Source organism: Vombatus ursinus, unplaced genomic scaffold (assembly GCF_900497805.2).
Source record: "Vombatus ursinus unplaced genomic scaffold, bare-nosed wombat genome assembly UNPS02009062.1, whole genome shotgun sequence".
Classification (NCBI taxonomy): Eukaryota; Metazoa; Chordata; class Mammalia; order Diprotodontia; family Vombatidae; genus Vombatus; species Vombatus ursinus.
In genome coordinates, this window is record NW_020948840.1 from 20756598 (window position 1) to 20779437 (window position 22840).

The following is a 22840-nucleotide window of genomic DNA, read 5'->3' on the forward strand; positions in this document are numbered from 1 at the left end:
CAAGACCCTCTATCCGCATCACTCCCCTGCTCTTCCCTCATATCACCCACCTTGGTAAGGAAGAGGGTAGCAGGCCTGAGGAAGTTGGAAGCTCACTTCATTTATAAGAACAGTCAGAGGTTTAAAGTAGTAGACAACACAAGAAACCTGGGGAGGGATAGTCTCACCTCCAACACTGGTTCTCTTCTAGGGTGGTACACAAGAAATAAAAAAAAATAAACCAGCAAAACACCCACCCTGGCATTAAACCTTTAGGTCCCAGGGTTTGTTGACTTGATCACCCCGCATACTAAGAGCCCTAAACTCAGGGTTGGTCACCCCTAGGAAGGTCAGAACTAATAGCTAGTTGGACAAATCACTTGAGACTCACACCTATAAAAGGCAGCAGTTACCAACACTGGGGCATAGTCAACAATATGGACTCTGATGTGAGGGTAGAAAGGTTTGGGTGTGGGGAAGGATAAAATCATCCTTAATCTAAAAGATTAAGTTTCCAGGGTCAATTTGAACAAGACCTTAAGGCAAGACCTACAAAACTACTCCAGAACCCCTGAATCATATGAATTGCCCAAATTCCCAGAGTGCTTTGTACCAGATGTCCTGGGCTCTGCCACAAATGTATCTATGGGCCTGTGTTAGAACTGGGCCGGGGGAAAATGCCAAGGGTCAAGGCTGCTTTTGTTCAGGGGCAACTGGTATTTGATTTGTCCCCACAGTCGAAGATTCCAGGATTTGATTACCTTGCATGGATGCAGAAGGCTAAGGAGCAGGGTAGGGATTGATTTATGAAACTGGACTTTGCTTCTTTAGAGAGTCAGCCATAGTTTTTAAAGACTTTTATTGCAACTGCAACCAGCGAATTCATTATGCACAGTGACTTGCTTCAACATGCAACAAGATGCAAGGAAGAGCTGGAGAAAGTTTAAAGTTCTAGCTCTGTGATGGTTCCCAGAGAAGCAGGGCCCCAGCACCAGCCCAGGATTCATCCACTGTACTGACCTGAGGCCCTTCCTATTTCATGGGTCCTTGAAATACCTGGGTGGGAGGGACTTGTAATTCAATGTTTATCTGGGAAAGAGAGAGAGAGAGAGAGAGAGAGAGAGAGAGAGAGAGAGAGAGAGAGAGAGAGAGAGAGAGAAACAAAAGCTGTGCTATTTATCCTTAAGTGACTCTTCTCAAATTCTTTTACCATGCCCATCTTGGCACCAGATGGTGCACATCAGCTAAGCCTGACATTGCTTCGGCCGCCCATTTCTAGGACATGCTCCACCTCCTTCAGCCTCCATTTCTGTTGTTTGGACATTGGAACACCAGGTTTAGAAGCCCCTCGGGGCATGATCCTTTACCCTGCCAAGGCTTTCTCTTTGGAAGAGAACACTCTTCCTTCAGTTGTAGCTAAATCCTCTTGTAGACTCAGCCTCCAGAAAAATTGTGAACCTTTCTTTCCAGGGTCCTTATCCCCCTTCCGCCCTCCCCTGTTCCTACTTCTCATAGGACGTGTTAGTGGCAAAATAACTCATACAGACCCCCACATGTCTGACCAAGTGTGGCTGGATTCACTAACTCCGAGTTATCCTGACACACCTAAGCCAGCAATGCCACTGTCACAGATGAAAGAGGGAAGAGCAATAGAGTAAAAATCTGTTGTGAGCAGGAGAGGCTTCTCTTTGAGGGGTTCAGGAAGAGATTTCTGCTGCTTCTTGGTTCAAGCATTGCCTGGGCAGTAAGAGCTGCCCAAGAATGTGCTGCCTTCAGAGACAGAGAGATCCCCTTCACTAGAAATCTTAAGTGGACAGAGCACAGGCCCTGGAGGCAGGAAGATGTGAGTTCAAATGTGGCCTCAGACATTTACTGGCTGTGTGAGCCTGGGCAAGTCACTTAACCCTGTTTGCCTCAGTTTCCTCATCTGTGAAATGAGCTGGAGAAGAAAATGGCAAACCACTCTAGTATCTTTGCCAAACCCCAAACATGGTCACAAAGAGTCAGACACAACTGAAACAAGTGAACAACAAGAGATGTTCGAACAGAGGCCACTTCTTAGGGATATTGTAGATAGGTTTCATGCTCTAGATAGGGGTTGGATTGAGGCCTCTGCCCAGATCCGAGGGTCTTAAGATTCTATGTCAGTCTGGTCAACAATCAGTGGACATCAATGTATAGAAATAGCTGAAGAGTTTAAGAATGTGTGCTCTGCCAAGCTTTTTCTTGGCAGCCTGGTAACCCTGGATTAATGATTCTTCAATAGTTCCTAATGGACTATACTACTGGCAACAATGAATGAAGAAAATTCTCTGATGAAGAAAACCAAAACACACTGACATCAAGGGAGACATCATCATCATCATCACCATCACCCACACCATCACCATCACCATCACCATCACCACCATCATCACTATCACCATCACCATCACCATCACCACCATCATCACTATCACCATCACCATCACCATCATCATCATCTAGCATTTATAAAGCACTTTAAGGTTTGCAAAGTGCTTTCCACATGTGAACCCATTGGATCTAACAGAATAGAATTTAATCTATTTTAAGAGGGAGAGGGGGGAAGTCAGTCAACTATTCATTGGTCACCTACAAGTGTCAGGCACTGTGCTCCAGCTAGGGATACAAAGATAAAAACAAAAAAATTTCCTGCCCTCAAGGAGTTTACCTTCTATCTGGGGAAACAAAATGTTCAGGTATAAATAAGTATATATAAAATAAATACAATCTACATCGTGGGGGGAGGCAGTGCCACCAAATGGGGCAGGGAGGAGTAGATCAGGAAAGAAATCCTGTGGGAGGCGATGCTTGAGCTGAGCGTCCAAGGGAGCCAAGAAGTCTAAGAGGCTCCATGAGGAGAGAGTCATGCAATGCTCATTCCATGCTTCCCAAGACAAGGACGAATGCTGTGTGGCTCCATCAGACCTCCAAGCTCCCTTCCCTCAAAGGCTTCCTCTTCCTCAGGTCACACCTCCCACCCACTTCCTGTGTCCCTCCTCTGGAACCCTTGGACCAGTCGTCTCCCCCACTTTGGCTCCCATGCTCCAGCTTACCCTGGAATCGATGTACTGCTGCAGCAGCATCTGCAGCTCTGTGTTCTGCTGCTCCAGGAACTCGTTGTCACTCAGCAGCTTGGCCCGCTGGGTGAGGATGTTACTTTCTCAACAAAAAGGGAAAACCAGTTAATGATCTGTTCAGCAACTAAATGGTGCAGTGGATACAACACTGGACTTGGATTCAGGAAGACCTGACTTCAAATTCAGCCTCAAACACTTATTAGATGTGCCACTCTAGGCAAGTTACTTAAACTCTGTCTGCCTCAGTTTCCTCATCTATAAAATGGGGATGATAATAATAGCACCTCAGAATTGTTGGAAGGATCAAATGAGATATCTGTAAAGCACTTTGAAAAATTCAAAGCACTATATCAATGCTATTATTATTTTATTATTATCCCCAAACTCTTCTCTCCTCCAACATGGAGTCTGGTGGGCTTAATCTGGTTGGTTTTCAGACCATGAGAGGGGGAGGGTTCTACCTAGAGGCAGAATTCCATCTACTGAGTCCATAGGACAGTGCTTTGAGGGCCTCACTTGCTCCTGAAAGTCACAGGCATCACCCAGCCACCACCATTCTGGCTTTCCTAAGCCAGCAAAATTCAAATGCAAGTGACTACATGTCACTTGCAAAGAATCTGAAAAAAGAAACAAGAGAACTGAACAAGATGCAATGACTGAGCAAGTGCCATCTACCATTGTACCACCAGAGGCTCCCCTTCCCACTTAAATTCAGCACTTTCATCCAAAACCTCCTTAAAACTGAAGAGCCAGCAAATGTGATGACTAGACTATCCATCTCCAGGTCTTAATTTCATTTTCTTCAAAGCTGGACAGTGCTAAGGTAAGGGGAGATTCCTTCCTGCCCTATCACTTCATTCCCCACGGTACATGTACTCACTGATATTTCTGGAGGGCATCAATTAGCGCATCCCATAGCTTCTGTCTAGGGAGAGGGATGATGAAACATAGGGCATCCCAGTATTCTGAGTCCTGTGAGACGTCCCGTAACTCTCTCTGTGTCACCACTTTTAATGGCATTGGAGCCTCCCTGAAGGATAAAGAGAACTGGTTCCCAAATATGCCCACCTCATAGTACCCAGATCCTGAGTAGTACCAAGCCCCTAGCCCTGTACAGCAGGAAGTAAGATCCTTTAACTTCTTTCCACCCATAGCCTTCTCATTTAAGTACATTACTGTATAAGAAAAAAATGATGGGAGACAATGGGCATTTCTCAGAGAATACTGCTTCTAATTTTTCCTGAGTGTTAATGTACTTTTTCTTTCTACAAATATATCATCAGCATCCAGTTCACCAATTTATTATTTTATTTAACCAGTTTTGCTGCTCATAGCCAAGGTGGCTGTACTGATTACTAGAGTATCTTACAGCTAAGGACCACTGGCTGCCAGTCCTTCTGAAGGTTCTTTAGTGGTTGGCTGGGCCCACAGCCAGATGTTCACAGCTAGCAAAAGGAAAAAGCAAGGAAGAGAGTGTTGGGATACTTGAAACTGCCCACAGCAGTAGATGACTCTTCTCTCCTCCTTGCAGAGATCATCTAGGGGATCTGTTAGCCACAAAGGAGGCAGAAATGGAGCTATAGAAATTCCTAGACATTCCTGTAGATATTTCCTATAGATATTCCCCTTCATTTCCCTCTTCCTCTTCAAGTGCTGCTCATATTCTGACTCCTGAGACAATATTCCAAGGACACATGGTTCCAGGCATTAAAACCACCATTCCACCCTATTCTCTTTTTAAAAAATGTTTATAATTATTATAGTTATATATTATTATGTAAGAATTGCTCTGGCCCTCCCCTTGAATCCTTTTTCCCATTCAACATCTCTAGCTAGGTCCTGATTAGTACAAACAATGAATCTCATGAAGTAACTTCATTCTTAGAATTTTCACTCCATATTTCCATTGGGATAGAACCAATTACTGCATTTTATATGTAACTTTGAATAATAGAAGCTCAAATATACCTATTTGAATAATGCGACCATTTGACAGGATTCGTTGTTCATACTTACCAGGAACCGGCTATAGCCAGCTTTTCTACTCTACCCACAACCCAGCTAGGCTGCTTCTCACCCTCTGCCAAGGCACCTGAGCCCACCTGAGTTTCTGCTGACTAATAACAAAAGCCTTCAGGGCCTTGAGGACGTCATTAGGATGAATGAGCTCAGAACAGAGAAGGTGTCGCTGGTCTTGGCAGTCACCTGGAACACAGCTTTCCCTCCTGATGCTGCCGATGCCTTCGGCATCTGAAACTGGAGTCAGGGCCTCTTGGCTCTGTAGATTATGGGACACAAAGTACCAAAGGGAAGGTGGGATGTTATCACAACTGAAGATATGTGTCTTTGGGAAGGAAGAAGGATGATGGAAAGGAAGAAATAACAAGAGTGAAAGAAGAGAGAAGAGACTGTGGAGAGGAGGGCTGAAAGAGAGGGAAGAGGGAGTTGAGGGAGGGAAGGATGTGCTTGTTATACATCAACTAGAGACACAAACTACATAAAGCCACACTCAAGTACCAGCTGTTTTTACAGCATCAGCGAAGGTGGCTTAAGCAGTCCATTCGACCACACCTCCGCACAAATGACACTCATCCAGAGCTAGTTCAACCCTGGCCTCCCACATATACATATATGGCTTACATCTATCCAGGAAAACTCGAGCACCTGAAGCAACTACTTATGGATCCTGGACCAAATCTACTTTCACAAATGCCTCCAGAGCCCCTCCTCTGAGCCCCAAAGCTCACTTTGGTTGCCAAAGCAACACTTCACTTTTCAATCAATGAAGGCCATGCTGAATGTACCCCAGATTCCAGTCTTACCAGCTAAAAGACATGCAGTCAGTCTCATTGGCTGAGTGAAAAAAGGATAACTAATCTTGGCTCCAATCCCCTAATGCTATTAATGGACTTATTTTTAACTAAGACCAGTAATAACTAATAGATTCTACCCAGGGCTAAGAGGCAGCCCAACCCCCTCTAGGCTGTCCTGCCTTTTCTAGCTACTATTGACTATGAAGAGGCCCATCTAGCAATTAGTTGGCCCAATAATGATTTAAGGCACAATCAGTTTCTTGCATCTGGGTCCTTCAACATTGGATCCCCCTTTTTTTTTTAAAGAATTAAAAAGCTTTACAACACATTCTTTTGAAACTTCATGTTGGGCTGTTTGACAATGTGTGTGTTTGTATATAAATAATATATATGTGTGTATGTGTGTGTATGCATATGTATAAGTATAAAAATCACATTGCTTCTCCTCAAAAGAACGGCTATAGGACAAATGAGATAGAAAACTAGAAGACAAGGAACTTAATGGAGCAAGACAAAACAGTGAGTTTTAAATCAAGTTCCACCACTCGCTACTAGCAGCAGTGTGATCCAGGTATATTTAGCAGTTGGAGCTTAGATTTGTCCTCCTGTAGAATGAGAATAGCACCTGTTCAGAGATATTGTAGACATTAATCACTAAAGAAAAGCTAACTCCTTCACAAAAAAAGAAAATGAGAGAGAAATGACTACATCTTCTACTTAGCTTAACAATCTATTGATGGAATACAGACCTGACCAAATCCACATCCTCTCAACAGAGACCGCAAACCATTCCCCTTGCTTTCTGTTTCTTCTTACCTGTAAAGAGGTCGCCCTTCTGGCTCGAAAGTCGAGGAAGAATTGCACCAGTGTATAAACATCATCTTCATTTTCAATTCCAAGGGCCTAAAGGGAAATAGAGTCGCTGGAGTATCCTGTTCAGATGCCAAGGAATATTGGCCTACTGCCACAACGCAAAGTTCACATCTTCCTCACATAAGCTACCAAGCTCTACCTGAAACCCCACAGTACTAAGTGGCACTAGGACAGGACAAAGTCTCTCCTTTCAAGGAATACCCTTGGCCAATTGGGATTAGTTTCAATAACATAAATACAAGACATAAAAATCTTTATGAAAAACATAAAGACCTGTGCAATCAACATTAGCACTTCAAAAAATGAGTGAGCTTGGGAAGAATAAAGGATGAAGTGAGACAAAAAAAAAAAAAGGAAGTGGCCAGAGGCTATATAGTTTAGTGGAAAGAATACTGGACTTTGGGTCAGGAGACCTAGGCTCAAGTTGTGTTCCACTACTAAGTGGCTGTACGACCCTGGGTCTCACCTCTGGGCCTCAGTTGCTTCATTTGTGAAGTAAGAGGGGAGGGAGAGGAAGAGAGGTAAATGAGATGCTCTCTAAGGTCCCGCCCAGATTTAACACTCTACAAAATTCATTATTCCTGGAGTAACTAGAAATGGGCAGTGCTATTCTGTCCTACTGGGGGGGCGGGGCTGCCCTCCCTATGCTCTTACTTTATGGATGCCAAGGGCAACATGAATCCAGTCCCTAATAGACAAAGACAGCTAGCTGGGCTGGGCCAGCAGGATATTCCTGAAGAACTACAGTGACCAAGAAGAACAGAGGATACAATGTGCAACCTTGAGATAGAAGGCAGGCCAAAAGAATGTATTTGGGGTGGGGAGAAGAAGCTATGATCACAGTAGGAATCAGAAATACTTTGAAGATTATTAGAGACTGGAAGAGCTTTAGGGTTCCTTGGGTCATTTAGTTGAGTGCAGAGGAATAAAGGAGAAAGATCCATTGCGGAACCCTGGGAAGGCCCTGTACCCAGCCCTAACTCACTCTGGGGGCTAACAGTAGCATCAGAAAGGACATAGGATGCTCCTTTCCCTCTGATTTAGGCTTCTAGTTATTTTCATTAAATTCCCAAGAGTGCCTCAGAACTCACAGCAAAGACGGAGTCTAGCTTCAGTAGACAGCTTTCATTCCTCTCAAGGGGATAGAGAAGGCTCAGCAACTTACTTTCTATCAGAAAACCCTGTGGGGGAGAAATAAAAGTAGATCTGAACATCTGAGACCAGCTTTGTTGTCAAAAACCAGGCTCTGGTCACTTCCGCCTAATCGTCGAGGGAGGCAAGGTTCCAAGAAGTTGAACCCCTTGGGAAAGGACTGGGCAAGTAGAACACCCGGAAGTGGCCCAGTACCTTGGGTTCCTCTATCGGAGTACATGGATGCCCATTGCTAAGCACCAAAACCAAGGCCACACAGCCAGCTTACAGAGGCAGGGCTGGGAAACAGTGCTCTCTGGAAGGTGACTTAGGAGTGAGAAGGAGATCCCATGCCAGCCCCTCACTCTCATGACCAACAGTTAGCTTGTTCTGGTAGTAGTGAGGGGTTGAAATGACAGCCACTGACACTCAATCAAAAGAAAATCAATTTACATGCTTTTCTGGGCTGGGGAACTGAAGACTCTTGACCCTTGCTCCAATTCTTAAAGCCAACTTTGGTCTTTGAATAGTCAACACTCAGAGACATGTGTGCCAAGCAAGAAACACTCCATGCTCTGTAGTAGTCCTGCTGAACTTCAGATTTGGTTAAAATCAGTACATGCTTTATTCTATCATTTGTTTCCTCTACTCCATGGCATAAACTACCCCCTGGAACACTCCTTTGCTGGCTCAGCCTTCATATCACACCTCCTAACTAAGGATATTTCCAAGGTTTTGTCCTGAGCTGTCTCATCTTTTCTCTCTATATGCTCTGACTTAAGTGATCTCATCACTTTGCATTGCTATCCTATCTATGGAGATGATTCCCAGATCTTTATATCAAACCCCAATCTATTGCTGTTTCCAGGCTCTCCCTCTACTACTATCATTAAGCAACCTTTCCTTTGAGGATCATTCAATCCATCCAGTTCATCCAGTCAAGGTACCAGTAGCTGTGGTCTACTGACCTCCAGGATACTCCTTCCTTCCTTAATAAGTTTTATGCCCGGCTCACCATATTTCTCTCCTCTTTAACTCTTGCCCTCATACAACATATGTACTGATGATACTCCTTCCAACAGCCCTTCTCCTCACCCAGTTCCTCAACTTAATAATTTCCCATGACCTATTCCTCCACCCCACCACAGCTACGCATAGAGATATGGTCATATCCTTGATTTTCCCATCATCAACAAGTGTTCCAAATCCAAGTTCACGAACTCTGAAATTCTACTATCTAAGCATTAGCTGTTGGTCCAGGGTTGGGGAACCCTTGGCTTTGATGTCACATGTGGCCTCAAAGCCACAGGTTCCCCACCCCTATAGTTGGTCTTTCCACCTCTCCCTCTGCCTTGCAACTCGAAACCCTGTTCTCCATGCTTACTGTGACCTCTTATCTTTCTACCCTTCAGTTCTTTTCCACACTGTCAACCCTGCACCGGCCACGCTCTCTTCTCTTTCCCATCTTGACCCCTTGGTGAACCAGCTCAACTCTACACCATCCTGTCCTCTCAATTCCTTTGTCCATTTTATCCTGTTGAAGATTTCTCTGTGCCAAACCCCAGACTTTGCTTCTATTCATTTGCTGCTGAAAGAAGCTGAGTCAAAATCACACCCCCAGATTGACTAGGTCCACTACAAATCAAAGTCACATGATCATAACTGAGCCCTCACTGGAGCAAAGCAATCCTTTGCCAGCTCCCTAATCAATTCACAGTAGCTTTTTCCAAACCTTTTCATCTCTCCTCTAACATCTCACAGCCACTCTCCCTTTAGGCTGAGAACCTTGCCTCATATTTCACTAATAAAATTGAGGCCATTGGCAGAGAGCTCTCTTTTCTCCCGTTCCTCATCTCACACTAATCATATACCTTCTGCCACTAGCTCCTCCTTCACTCACTTCACATGAAGAGCTAGCCCTTCTCCTTGCCAAGGCAAACCCATCTATACGCTCCCTTGATCCCATTCCATCCTGTCTTCTCCAGAAGATTGCTCCCCCCCATCATGCCTACTCTCTAATTTTTGATCATTTCCTGTTTGCTGGTACTTCTCTCTCTATCTCCAGTCATCCTGATCTATATCTGGCCACTGGATCCAAATGGCTCTGGAGGAGAAAGTAAGGCTGGTGACTTTTCACACCACTCAAATCCAATTCGTAATTGGAAATTAGAATTCCAAATCCAAATCAAATTCCAAATCTTCTCCCACTCAAATCCAATTTATTTGCAAGCCACGGCATCATCTTCTTGATGTCAAGGTCCTCTTTGAGAACAAAGAACAAACCACACAACCACAAACATACTCATGTCTCTCCATCCCCCCAAAAGCTCTACTTGATCTGTCCATCCCTGTTAGCTATTGTGCTATATCCCTCCTCCCTTTTGTGGTTAAACTCCTTGAGGTTTTCTATAATAGGCGACTCTATTTCATTTCCTCACTTAATTATTATCTTCTCAACTCTGTACAGTCTGGTTTCTGACTTCATCATTCAACTGAAATTGCTCTCTCCAAAGTTACTAATGATCTCTTGATTGCCAAATCTAATGGCCTTTTCTCAATCCTCGTGCTCCTAGACTTCTCTGAAACCATCAGCGCTGTTGAGCACCGTCTTCTTCTTGATATTCTTTTCTCTCTAGGTTTTGATAACACTTCTCTCTGCTGCTTCTCCTCCTCACTGCTCCTTCTTTGTCTCCTTTGTTGAACCTTCATCCCTGCCACACAGTGGCACATAATAGGTGTTTAATAAATGATGGTTATCTGACTCCCTTGAGTTTCAATCTCTCATCACCAATTTCCCACTGGGCATTTCAAATCTTTGCCATATAGCATCTCCAACTCAACAGAACTCATCATTTCCCCCCCCAAAATCTCCCCTTCTTCCAAACTTCCCTATTCCTGTCAAGAGAATCATCAATCTCCACAGTCAGTATTAACCTCACTGTCATCCTTGACTCCTCACTCACTCTCACCCCACATAGCCAATTGTCAAATCGTGTTGTTTTGACCTCCACAACTCTTCTCCCATCCATTCCCTTCCCTCCACTCCAACTGCTACCACCTTGGTCCTGGTTCTCTCTTCACCTCTTTTTGCCTTTACTATTGAAATGGCATTCTAATTGGCCTCCCCACCTTGTCTCTTTGCCTTCTAATGCATCCTTCAAATATGTGCCAAAGTAACATTCGCTAACTATGGATCAGATCGTGTTACTCCCCTAAGTCAATAAACTCCAGTGGTTCTCCATTGCCTCTAGGATCAAACAGAAACTTTTCTGTTTGACTTTTAAAACCTTTCACAGCCTGGCCTCAATCTCCCTTTCCATCCTCTATATATTACTCGCCTTTAGGCATTCTACACTCCAGCCAAATGGGCCTTCTCTCTCCACACACAGGACTCCATCTCCCATCTCCATGACTTTACACTAACCATTCCCCCATGCTTAGAATGCCTTCCGTCTTTGTCTCTTTTCTTCATTCTTCTTCAGGCTGCAACTCCTGCCTTTTTCTCCTCTTGAATTTCCTCTATAATACCCCTGCACAGGGTTCCTCTTTATTTCCACCCATCCCCTTTGCAATTTCCTTTTATGTGTTCTATTCATTCCTCCCTTAGAATGAAGGCTTCTTGGAGGCAGGGACTGTCTGCTTATATTTATATTTCCAGTGCTTAGCACAGAGCATGGCACATAATGTTTGCTGATTTGCAGACCTCTGCCTCACAGATTCCCTCCCTTCTTCAAGGCGCAGAGATAGCACCTTCTACACCTTCTAAATGAAGCTTTTCCCAATCCCCTGACTGCTAGTTCCCTCCCTCCCTTTTATTTAATCATTTTGTGTTTATTCTGTCTATGTTCAAATCTGCATATGTTGTGTCATTTCCTTGCCCCCGCCTCTTCCTCATAGAATGTAAGCTCCTTGAAGGCAGGGTCTGTTTCATTTTTTTTGTCTTTGTATCCTTAGTACCTAACACTAAGCCTAGCTCATGGCTGATGTTTAAAAAAACCGCTTTCTGATTGATTGACTCTATGAAATCCAGGTACAACCCAACCAACCTGACCTACAAAGGTGCCGGCTCAGCAATGTCCAACAGTGGCACATAGCTTTGTAGCAGTTAGAGCCATGGTGATTGCTGTTACTGCCCTTTCCTCTCAGAAACAGCCATAACTTTTGGGGGAATTGACTCCAGAAGGGGACTGTACCTCTATAGGTCACTAAGCAAGGCAGCATTTGCCAGCTTGCCTGTAGATGACCCAGAGCCTTTCCATAAACTTGCTTTGCAGGTCAGTAGTCCTTACAGCCCCATTTGGCTTGGCTGGGTAGCAGAGGTACTCCAGATCCCCCTGCCAGCCCATTTGGGGTCTAGGAAGAGATGGGAAAAGTCACAAATACAGAGAAAAAAAATCCTGCTTCTTTCTAAGCAGGTCCTCCCCACTCCTCTGTGTCTATCATATCCTCAGGACAAGTTCCCCGAGGCTGAACTCACCGACTCATCACACATAATCTCCAGTATTAGTCTGACAGTCTTTGCAGATAAATGTTTTGGCAGGAACAATCTGGACTTCTGGTCTTTTAAGCTTGATTTTTGGCTTTCATCTTCCTCCTCTTCTTCAGCAAAAGAGAATCAAGAGTAGATGAGAACAAGAGAAAGAGGGGGGAGAAAATGAAATAATTTTGCCTTTTTTTTTTTTTTTGCAAATTGACTTTTGGAAACTGTGAGAAAGCACCATCATCTTCTTATACTAAAGATGATAATGGGGGTGGTGGTAATAATAATGACAATGATGATGATGGTGATAATGATGATGACTGACATTTATATAGAACTTTAAGGTTTGCAAAATGTTCTACACCTAGGAATATGCTGGTGCCAGTTCATAGAGCCAATTGTTAAATTTTCAGTGTGAGCATTTATGCCTTAGAAATCAGCAAATGCTAGAAATCAGGGTTTGATTTATTGTTTTCTTGATTGTCTGGATTTAAGAACACAAGGAGAAAACATAAATAATGTGGATTAAACTTTAAAATGTGTCAGGAATGCATTTTTTTTCCAGAGAGCTGGTTATTAAACCAGAACATTGCAGTTTATACCCATTATCTTATTTGAACCTCAGAACAATCCAATGAAGTAGATTAACTACAGATGATAGTACCCCCATTTTACAGATAGGGAAACTAAGGTTTTAAAGACTAAGTGACTGGTTCGAGAGACAGAGGACTTGGGGTTCAAATACCTCTTCTGACACATCAGTCAATCAGTTAATAAACATTTATTAAGTGCCTCCTATGTGCCAGGTGGTATGCTAAGTGCGGGGAATACCTACTACATGTGTGTATGACCTGGGCAAGCTATTTAGCTTCACTGAGCCACAGTTTCCACATCTGTAAAATGAGAGGCTTTGACTGCATGGCCTATGAAGTCCCTTCTCTGACCCATGGTTATGCAGGTCAAATTGAGACTCGAGTCTTCCCAACTCTAGGCCCAGCACTCTATGTGGATCGACCTTGATGCGTGAACTGGAGGAAGGGGTGTTAGGATGATGATTCCGAGAGAGAGACAGAGAGAGAGACAGAGAGACAGAGAGACAGAGAGAGACAGAGACAGAGACAGAGACAGAGACAGAGAGAGAGAGGAGGAAGTCATCAAAGTACTTTTTTTTACAATTCACAGGACAAACTGGGGAAATTCAGTGGGAAACATAATCAGGACAGCTTTGGAACTACGTTGAATTTATTACGGACTTTTAAAAATAAAAGCTATAAGTAATAGAAAGATATGGTTTCACATATAATCCTCTATTTCTTTGTATATGGAACTGTTTGTGTTTGTTAGTATATAAAGTTCAGAACAATAAAAAAAAAACATGTGTTTAAAAAAATACTCCACAAAGAAAGGCTTTTCTTTTTTTTGGTCAGACCTGTGATTTTCACTGATGTAGAGAATTCCATATGAGGAAAACACCCTCTAGCAACACAGACAGGAACCAGCTCTGCGACTTGTAGTCCCAAAATGTTGGCCAGGGAACTGAGAAGTTAAGTGACTGACCCAGGGTTACACAGCCAGGTTAAACTTCCTGGCCCTGGGGGCTGGCTCTCCACCCTGCAGGGCCCCACACAATGAGAGGAGCAGATGGGGGTTAATTCAGTGTCTTACTCACCTGACATCAGCAGCAGCTCATGGACTAACTCTGTAGCTGACTTCTTCTTGAAATGAGAGATAGGCCCCACATTCTTCATGAACCAGTAATCAGGCCTGGTCCAGGGAAGCCCCAGCTGCTGTAACTGGATGATTTTGTCCACATCAAGGGCTTTGTCCATTAAAGCCTTTGCTTCCTCCTCATTAATTATCCAAACCTCCTGAAACTGCTTGTCATTGATAATTGCAAAATGTCTGTGAAGGGAGAGCCATGGAACATGTCATGCTGACTCAAAGGCAGAGGTGTTCGGGTAAATATTTAACAAGAGGCTCTGCAGGGAGAGGGGGATGTTTGAAACACACACATCTAGGTTTAATCTGCCTTCCTAATATCATCTCCATTACTTCCTTTTTTTTATTTGGCATTTTATTTTTCCCCCAGTTACATGCAAAAAAAAATTTTAACATTTGTTTTTAAATCTTTGAGTTCCAAATTCTTTTCCTTCCTCCCTCCCCACCCCCACATCGAGAAGGCAAGCAATTTGATATGTTATTCATGTGTAGTCATGCAAAACACTTCCATAATAGTCATGTTGTGAAAGACTAACTATATTTCCCTCCATCCTATCCCATCCCCTCATTTATTCTATTCTCTCCTTTCACTCTGTCCCTCCTCAAAAGTGTTTGCTTCTGATTACACCCTCCCTCAATCTGCCCTCCCTTCTATCACCTCCCCTCTCTTATCCCCTTCCCTACTACTTTCCTGTAGGGTAAGATAGATTTCTATATCCAAGTAAGTGTGCATGTTATTCCCTCTTTAAGTCAATTCTGATGAGAGTAAGGTTCACTCATTCCCTTTCACCTCCCCCCTTTCCCTCCACTGTAAAAGCTTTTTCTTGTCTGTTTTATGTGACATAATTTACCCCATTCTAGCTCTCCCTTTCTCTTTCTCCCAGTACATTCCTCTCTCTCACCCCTTAATTTTATTTTTTAGATATTATCCTTTCATATTCAACTCGCACCTGTGCCCCTCTGTCTGTATAATGAGAAATGTCTTATGAGTTACAAATATTATCTTTCCATGTAGAATATAAACAGGTGAACTTTAATAAGTCCCTTATGATTTCTCTTTCCCATTTACCTTTTCATGCTTCTCTTGAGTTTTATATTTGAAAGTCAAATTTTCTACTTTGCTCTGATCTTTTCTCAAGAATGCATTAAATTCCTCTATCTCATTGAATGCCAATTTTTTCCTGTCATGGATTAAACTCAGTTTTGCTGCATAGGTGATTCTTGGTTTTAATCCTAGCTCCTTTGACCTCTGGAATATCATATTCCAAGCCCTGCAATCTTTAACGTAGAAGCTGCTAAATCTTGTGCTATCCTTATTGTGGGTCCACCATATTTGAATTGTTTCTTTCTGGCTGCTTACAATATTTTCTCCTTGACCTGGGAACTCTGGGATTTGGCTATAATATTCTTGGGAGTTTTCATTTTTGGATCTCTTTCAGGGGGTGATCGATAGATTCTTTCCATTTCTATTTTACCCTCTGGTTCTAGAATATCAGGGCAGTTTTCCTTGATAATTTCTTGAAAGATGATATCTACGCTCTTTTTTTGATCATGGCTTTCAGATAGTCCAATAATTTTTAAATTATCTCTCTTGGATCTATTTTCCAGGTCAGTTGTTTTTCCAATGAGATATTTCACATTGTCTTCTATTTTTTTTTAATCTTTTGGTTTTGTTTTATAATTTATTGATTTATCATAGAGTCATTAGCTTCCATTTGCTCCATTCTAATTTTTTAGGAATTGTGTTCTTCAGTGAGTTTTTGGACCTGCTTTTCCATTTGACAATTCTGCTTTTTAAGCTGTTCTTCTCCTCATTGGCTTTTTGGACTTCTTTTGCCATTTGGTCTAGTCTATTTTTAAGGTGTTATTTTCTTCAGTATTTTTTGGGTCTCCTTTAGCAAGCTGTTGACTTGTTTTTCATGATTTTCTTGTATCACTCTCATTTTTCTTCCCTATTTTTCCTTTCACTTGATTTTCAAAATCCTTTATGAGCTCTTCCATGGCCTGAGACCAATTCATATTTTTCTTGGAGGCTTTGGATGTAGGAGCTTTGACTTTGTTGTCTTAGTCTGAGTGTATATTTTGATCTTCCTTGTTAGCAAAATAAATGGCCTACTCAGTACTGTGCTCATCTCTCAGCCTAGTGCAACAGATCTTTCCTGTCAACCTTCCAGGTTGTCTTGGGCTGGAAATTTGTTTCACTTTGTCTTTTTGTGGTTCTGCTGCTCTAGAATTTGTTTAGTCATTTTTTTAAAGGTATTTGGAAGGGTTTGGGGGAGAGCTCAGGCAAGTTCCTACCTTTACTCTGCCATCTTGGCTCCACCCCCATCCATTACTTTCTTAAGTCTACACCAAGGGTGGGAAACCTGTGGCCTTGAGGCCACATGTGGCCTTCTAGGTCCTTGGGTGCAGCCTTTTGACTGAGTCCAGGTTTTACAGAACAAATCCTTTTATTAAGGAGATTTGTTCTGTGAAGCTTGGATTCAGTCAAAGTGCCTTGCTTGAGGACCTAGAAAGCCACATGTGACCTCGAGGTCACAGATTCCCCACCCTGCACAATCAAGAAAACAATAAATCAAGCTCTGATTTTTATTTTGCTGATTTCTGAGGTGTAAAGGCTCACAATGAAAATCTAACAATTGGTTCTCACTGCGATGAGCTGACTCCAAAGCATCCCCATGCAATGGGTACTGGCTGTAGTCAGGTAACCATGGCAATCCCTAAGTCAGTCAACTCCTCACTTGTTAAATGCTAAACTGCTCCCTAAGAAGGGGGCAGTTCCCAGGGAAGGAAAAAAGGGGGCTCAGAATTCTTCCATGACCTCCCAAAAATCTAGTGCAATCCAGGATTGCTGACTTGAAGAATGAAAGACTTGCAACCACCCCCTCTCTTCAGGACCCCCCCCCCCCCCCCGAGAGCCCAGATTCCTGACGTACCTCATGGTTTTCTGCAAATCCCTGAACTGCATTATGATGCGTTTGTAGTCTGCAGTCAGGGTTATATTGTCCTCATGGTATTGCTTTATCTGCTTTGCCAATTTCATTCTCAGGTTGTTCAGCACATCATGCAACCTGCCCAGGAGGAGAAAGAGAGGAGTTCAAAAGATATGCAGAGGCACAATTCAAATTATTGACCTGCATAAGCAGGCAGTAGGCAGGAAATGGCAGAGGAAGGATTTGAACACAGATCCTCTCTGAAAGCATCTCCTGGGGATAAAAAGGCATCTCCTTGGCTCTTTTCAGGTTAAATTATTCACATCCAGGATCTAGCTTGGCTCTAATGAAAATGAAACCATCCTTATCTTCAAAGAGCTTACCTCCTACTGGAAGGATGGGAAGCAGCATAGTATAGTGGAAACTGCCCCGAATGTCATTTACTACATTTCCAACACTGGGAAAGTCACACTCCCCACAGTGGCTATTCCAAACCTTCTCTCTTGAGCCTCCTAGACCAGCCCCATCCCAGCCTTCACAGCTGAGGACCTCCCCTTACACTCTACTGAGAAAATAGAGGACACTCACTGTTAAATTCCTGTCACCTATCACCATCACTCCCGATTCTCCCTGTCTCTACATCTCATCCTCCCTGACCATATTCCCTTACTCTCTACTCCTTTACCCCAACGGCTGATGAAAAGGTGACCCTTCTCCTCACCAAGGCCAATCCCTTCTACATGTACCCTTGATTCTATCTTCTCATATAGTCTCCAGAAAATTATCCCCTTAATCAGTCTCCCCTCTATTATCTTCAGTCTCTATTAGCTTCTTATGTTCCCTCCAACTGTATTTCTCTTCCCTTTTCATTCCATTTTTTTGTTTTGTTTTTTAACTTTTTCAATTTTTATTTATTTTAAACTTAAATACAAAATGAAAAAAGAAAAAAAAAGAACATTTCCATATACACAGCAGAACATGAGAGGATTCAATGTAAAACGATAAATTTCCATTTCACAAAAACCTATGCAATAAATCCTACATGTTGTTTTCAAAGCAACTCAGCTTTCCTGTGTTTCCTTCTAGGTTTTCTTTTGTTCTCTGCTATGCACTTTTTTTTCTCCCCCTCACCCCCTCTACCCTAGAGGAGGCTACAATTAAATATGAATATATATACATATATATACATACATATCAATAAACATACACATTATATGTGCATATACATATATGTTAAGACCGTACTATGCATATTTCTATTTGTCATTTCTTTCTCTGAAGATGGATAGCATCTTCCTTCCTAGGTTTAAGTCTTTCCTTGTTTTTCTAAATCAACCAGCTCATCATTTCTTATATCATAGCTTGTTTAGCCATTCTCCAATTGAAAATCATCGATCATTTTAGCCAATATGATACGTATAGGATGATATCTCAAAGTTATTTTAATTTTAATTTCTTTAATCAATGATTTAAAGCATTTTCTCATATAATTGTATATAGTCTTGATTTCATCAAAAAACTGCCTGTTCATATCCTTTGACCACTCAATTGGGCATTTTTTTTAAAAAAATAAGTTTTTATCAATGTCTTTGTTTTTTACATCACTATAGTTTCTTCCAGTATCCCTCCCTCCCACAGCTCCAACCCATATAACAAATAGTATTTTTTGTGCATACTCTTTGACCCAGCAATAGCACTTCTAGGGTTATATCCCAAAGAGATTATACAAATGGGAAAAGGATCCACATATACAAAAATATTTATAGCAGCTCTTTTTGTGGTGGCAAAGAATTGGAAATTGAGAGTATACCCATCAATTGGGGAATGGCTGAACAAGTTGTGGTATGTGAATGTGATGGAATACTATTGTGCTATAAGAAATGATGAACAGGCTGACTTCACAAAAACCTGGGAAGACTTGTATGGTCTGATGCTAAGTGAAGTGAGTAGAACCATGAGAACATTGTACACAATAACAGCAATATTGTGCAATGACTAATATTGATAAACTTAACCCTTCCCAGCAATACAAGGATCTAAGACATCTCCAAAGGCCTCGTGATGGAAAATGCTATCCACATCCAAAGAAAGAACTATGGAATTTGAATGCAGATTGAAGCATACTTTTTGCTATTTTTTTCTCTTCTGTTGAGTTTTGTTTCCTCTTTCTGGTGGTTCCTCCTATTGGTTCTAATTCTTACTTACAACATCACTAATGTGAAAATATGTTTAATAGGAATATATATGTATAGCCTATATCAGATTGTGCACTGTCTTGGGGAGGGTGGTGGGGAGGAAGGGGGAGAAAAATTTTAAACTCAAAAGCATATGGAAGTGATTGTTGATAAATCAAAATAAATTAACTTAAAAAATAGTATTTTTAAAGACAAGAAAAAAAGAAAGAGGAAAGGGAAAAGGGATATGAACAGGGGATATTGAAATATAAAAGGGATATTGAAAAAAGTCTAAAAATATGTGTAATGTACAACACTTGACCACCCACTTCTGCAAAGGGTGGAGTCAATGTGTCTTTTCATATCTCTTCTTTTTGTTCTATGCTTATTCTTTATAATTTTGCAACATTCATTCTTAATCCTTTTTTGTGGTTGTCCTTTCCATGAACATTTTTGTAGTCATTGCATATATTGTTTTCTTAAAAAATAAAAATAAAGTCAAAATTTTTTAAAATAAAAAAGTCAAAATTAAATTATGTATTGTTTTCTTGGCTCTTCCTACTTCACCCTGCATCAATTCATGGAGATCTTCCTATCCTTTTCTGTTTTCATCACAGTTATCATTTCTTAAAACACAGTAATACCATTCTTTTAGGATCATTAAAACAAAACAGAACCACTTGTAGGATATCTGCCTAATGAGGCTTCTTCTGTGATCCTAGATTAGGATAGGGTTTTGATAGGACATATCGTGTATCAACTCTCCATATTAGAGTGTAAAAATTTTGTGTTTCTTCTGACGTTTCCCTGGACTCCTCTGCATGCAGCTCTGTTTTTGGTTTTGTTTTTATTTTTTTTTTTCAATCAGGATGTTTGGAAGTTTTCTATTTCATTAAAGATCCACTTTTCCCCAGAAGGAAATCACTCAGCTTTTTGTGTAAGTTATTTCTAGTACTAAGACCTTATCTTTTGCCTTTTGAAATATCATATTCTAAGCTCTCGGTTCCTTTTATAGTGGTGGCTGCTAACTCATATGTGATCCTCACTGTGACTCTTTGGAACTTGAGCCTTGTTCTTTCCGGCAGCTTGTAGTAAGTTTTCTTTGACCTGGAAACTCTAGATTTTGGCTACTCTGTTCCTTTCATTTTGGAGTTTCTTTCAGGTGAATTCCTTCTATTTCCACTTTGCCTTCTAAGAGATTTGGGCAGCTTTCTTTTACAATTTCATGAAATATGATGTTTAAACTCTTTTGTTCATGGTTTTCAGATAGTCCAATTATTCTTAAATTATCTCTCCTCAATCTGATTTCCAGGTCGATTGTTTTTGTTATACCTTACATTTTCTTTTGTCTTTTCTTTTGGTTTCATTTTAATATTTCTTGTTGTCTCATGTAGTCATTATCTTCTATTTGTATCATTCTAACTCTCAGGGAGTTTGTTGTTTGAGCAAGGTTTTGTACCTTTTTGTGCCAAACTGTTAAATTCCCTTTCCAATTCTTTCTTCCCATTAACTCTCAACTTCTTTTCCAATTATTTTCCTCCAGTGTTCTCATTTCACTTATAAAAACATTTTAATTCCCTTTTAAACTCTTCCTTCATCTCTTCCAGGGGATTCTTATTGAACTTGTGCCCAAACTTTGTTTTTCCTTAAGGCTTTGCTTGCAAATGTTCTGGAGTAATTTTCTTCTTCTGGGTTTCAGTGTCTTTGTCACCTTAATAACTTTTCATGTTGGGATTTTTGTTTTGTTTGCTGGTTCCTCCAGCCTACTTCCTGACTTCAGACTTGATGTTAACTATGGGCTCCGTGTACTTCTGAGCTGACTTTGTGTCTTCTAGATTCCTCCTGCTGCTTTTCTAGGGGCATTGAGTATTAGATAATTTCAGGGCGTCTGGGACAGCTTAGGCAAACTTTCAGTGCTCCCAAAATAGTCCCATCCAGGGCAAATTCAATTGCTGTCCTCCTAATCTAAGTCCTGAAAGTCCCCAACACACCCATGGCCCTGCCCTGGCTGCTTCAATAGACCACTGGTGGGCCAATCACCATCATCAGTCAGCTGGAAAAGTGCTGGGTTCTCTGAAGTTCCACTGCAGGCTTTAGATTGGTCTTGGGCTGGAACTGAGATCTCTCTCTGCTCCTGGGATCAGAGTCACACTGCTGCTGCTGCTTGCTTGCTTCTGAGCTTCCTTCATGCTCAGTACGACACCTAGGGTGCACAATCTCTCCTAACCCTGGAAGACCATCCCTAGAAGCAAATACCCTCCTCAGTCAACCTTGGATGTGACCTAGAACTGAGTAGTAAGCAATAAAGCTGCCAGTTGGCACCAATTCTCACACCCTGTCAAGTTTAGGCCTCTCTGTGCTGGATTTAGGATCTTTCCTTGCCCTAGTATATAACTTCTCTTTATAGTGGAATGATCCACATGGTCATTACGGGCTACGACCTGACCCCTGTGTCCACAGACTCCCTATGTTGACCTAGGCTAGAAAAAAAGACTGACTTTTTTTCTTGTATTTCCCCATCAGGACTTGGTCTGGTATGTTCTCTAGACCTATAATTGTGTAATACCTATAACTGAAGAAGTTGGAGGGTAGAGTTCAGCTATAATACTTCCTATTATGCTGCCATCTTGGCTCTATCTCCTTCAGAGATATCTCAAACTCAACTTGTCTAAAACAGAACTCATCATCTTCCTCCCAAAACCCACCTCTTCTGAACTTAACTATTACTAATGATGGTACCGCTATCCCTCCAGGCACCTACATTCCCAACCCTGGTACCATAGCTCTGATTCCTCATTCTCACTAACCCTATATATGCAATCCATTCCCAAATTATGCTATGTCTATCTCCTCATTTCTCCACATCTATGTTCCCTTTCTCTCCACTCACACACCTATCATTCTAAATATCTTTATCATTTCTTCCCTGGACTGTTGACTATTCCAAGAGCCTCCTAATTAGTTTTTCTGCCTCAAGTCTTTCCCCATTCAAATCTATCTTCTACTTAGCTGCCAATGTAATTTTCCTAAAAGTACAAGTCTAACTTCCCTACTTAATAAACTCTAGTAGCTCCCCATTACTTCAAGGATCATAAGTAGACTCCTCTGTTTGGCAATTAAAGCCCTCCATCACCTGGCCTTATTACACACTACTGCACTCCAGTCAAAATGGCCCTGCTATTTCTTCTATGCAATCCTCTCATTCTAATCTCTGCACCACTTCATTGGCTTTCCTCCATGCCTATAATTCACACCTCTGTCCCTTAGCCTCTCTAGTTTCCTTCACAACTCTCTTTAAATATCATGAAGCCTTTCCTGATACACACCCCATAGCTGCTCATGCTTTCTTTCTTCAAATTATCTTATATGTATTTAAAGGGGGTTACAATTTAGCTAATAGACACAATATGTAGCTTGGTAGATGAGAAAGGGAGGAGGAGAGAGGGAGAGGGAAGGGGAGGGGGTGGGGAATGAAAAGAGAAGGAGGGAGGGAGGAAGGAAGGAAGGCAGAGGAGAGGGAGGAGGGAGAGAGAGAGAGGGAGGGAGAAAGGGAGGGAGAGGGGGAGAGGGAGGGAGGGAGGGAAGGAGAGAGGGAGAGAGAGAGAGAGAGAGAGAGAGAGAGAGAGAGAGAGAGAGA

General features: G+C 41.9%; 1 protein-coding gene across 2 annotated transcripts in view; it reads right to left on the reverse strand.

The window, feature by feature from the left end:
- Positions 1–826: 826 nt before the first annotated feature.
- Positions 827–22840, reverse strand: part of DRC1 (dynein regulatory complex subunit 1) — a 45490-nt gene continuing 23476 nt past the window's right edge. The window contains exons 9-17 of one of the 2 annotated variants that reach the window (XM_027850543.1): positions 17033–17167; positions 14047–14279; positions 12375–12493; positions 7858–7947; positions 6710–6796; positions 5183–5358; positions 3961–4110; positions 3057–3159; positions 827–1068 (exon numbers count right to left, since the gene is read on the reverse strand). In XM_027850543.1, coding sequence (XP_027706344.1) covers positions 1012–1068; positions 3057–3159; positions 3961–4110; positions 5183–5358; positions 6710–6796; positions 7858–7947; positions 12375–12493; positions 14047–14279; positions 17033–17167 — 1150 coding nt within the window. In that variant the 3' untranslated portion in view covers positions 827–1011. Of the gene's footprint in view, positions 1069–3056; positions 3160–3960; positions 4111–5182; positions 5359–6709; positions 6797–7857; positions 7948–12374; positions 12497–14046; positions 14280–17032; positions 17168–22840 lie in introns of both variants that reach the window. The other variant, XM_027850542.1, reaches the window with a different exon arrangement.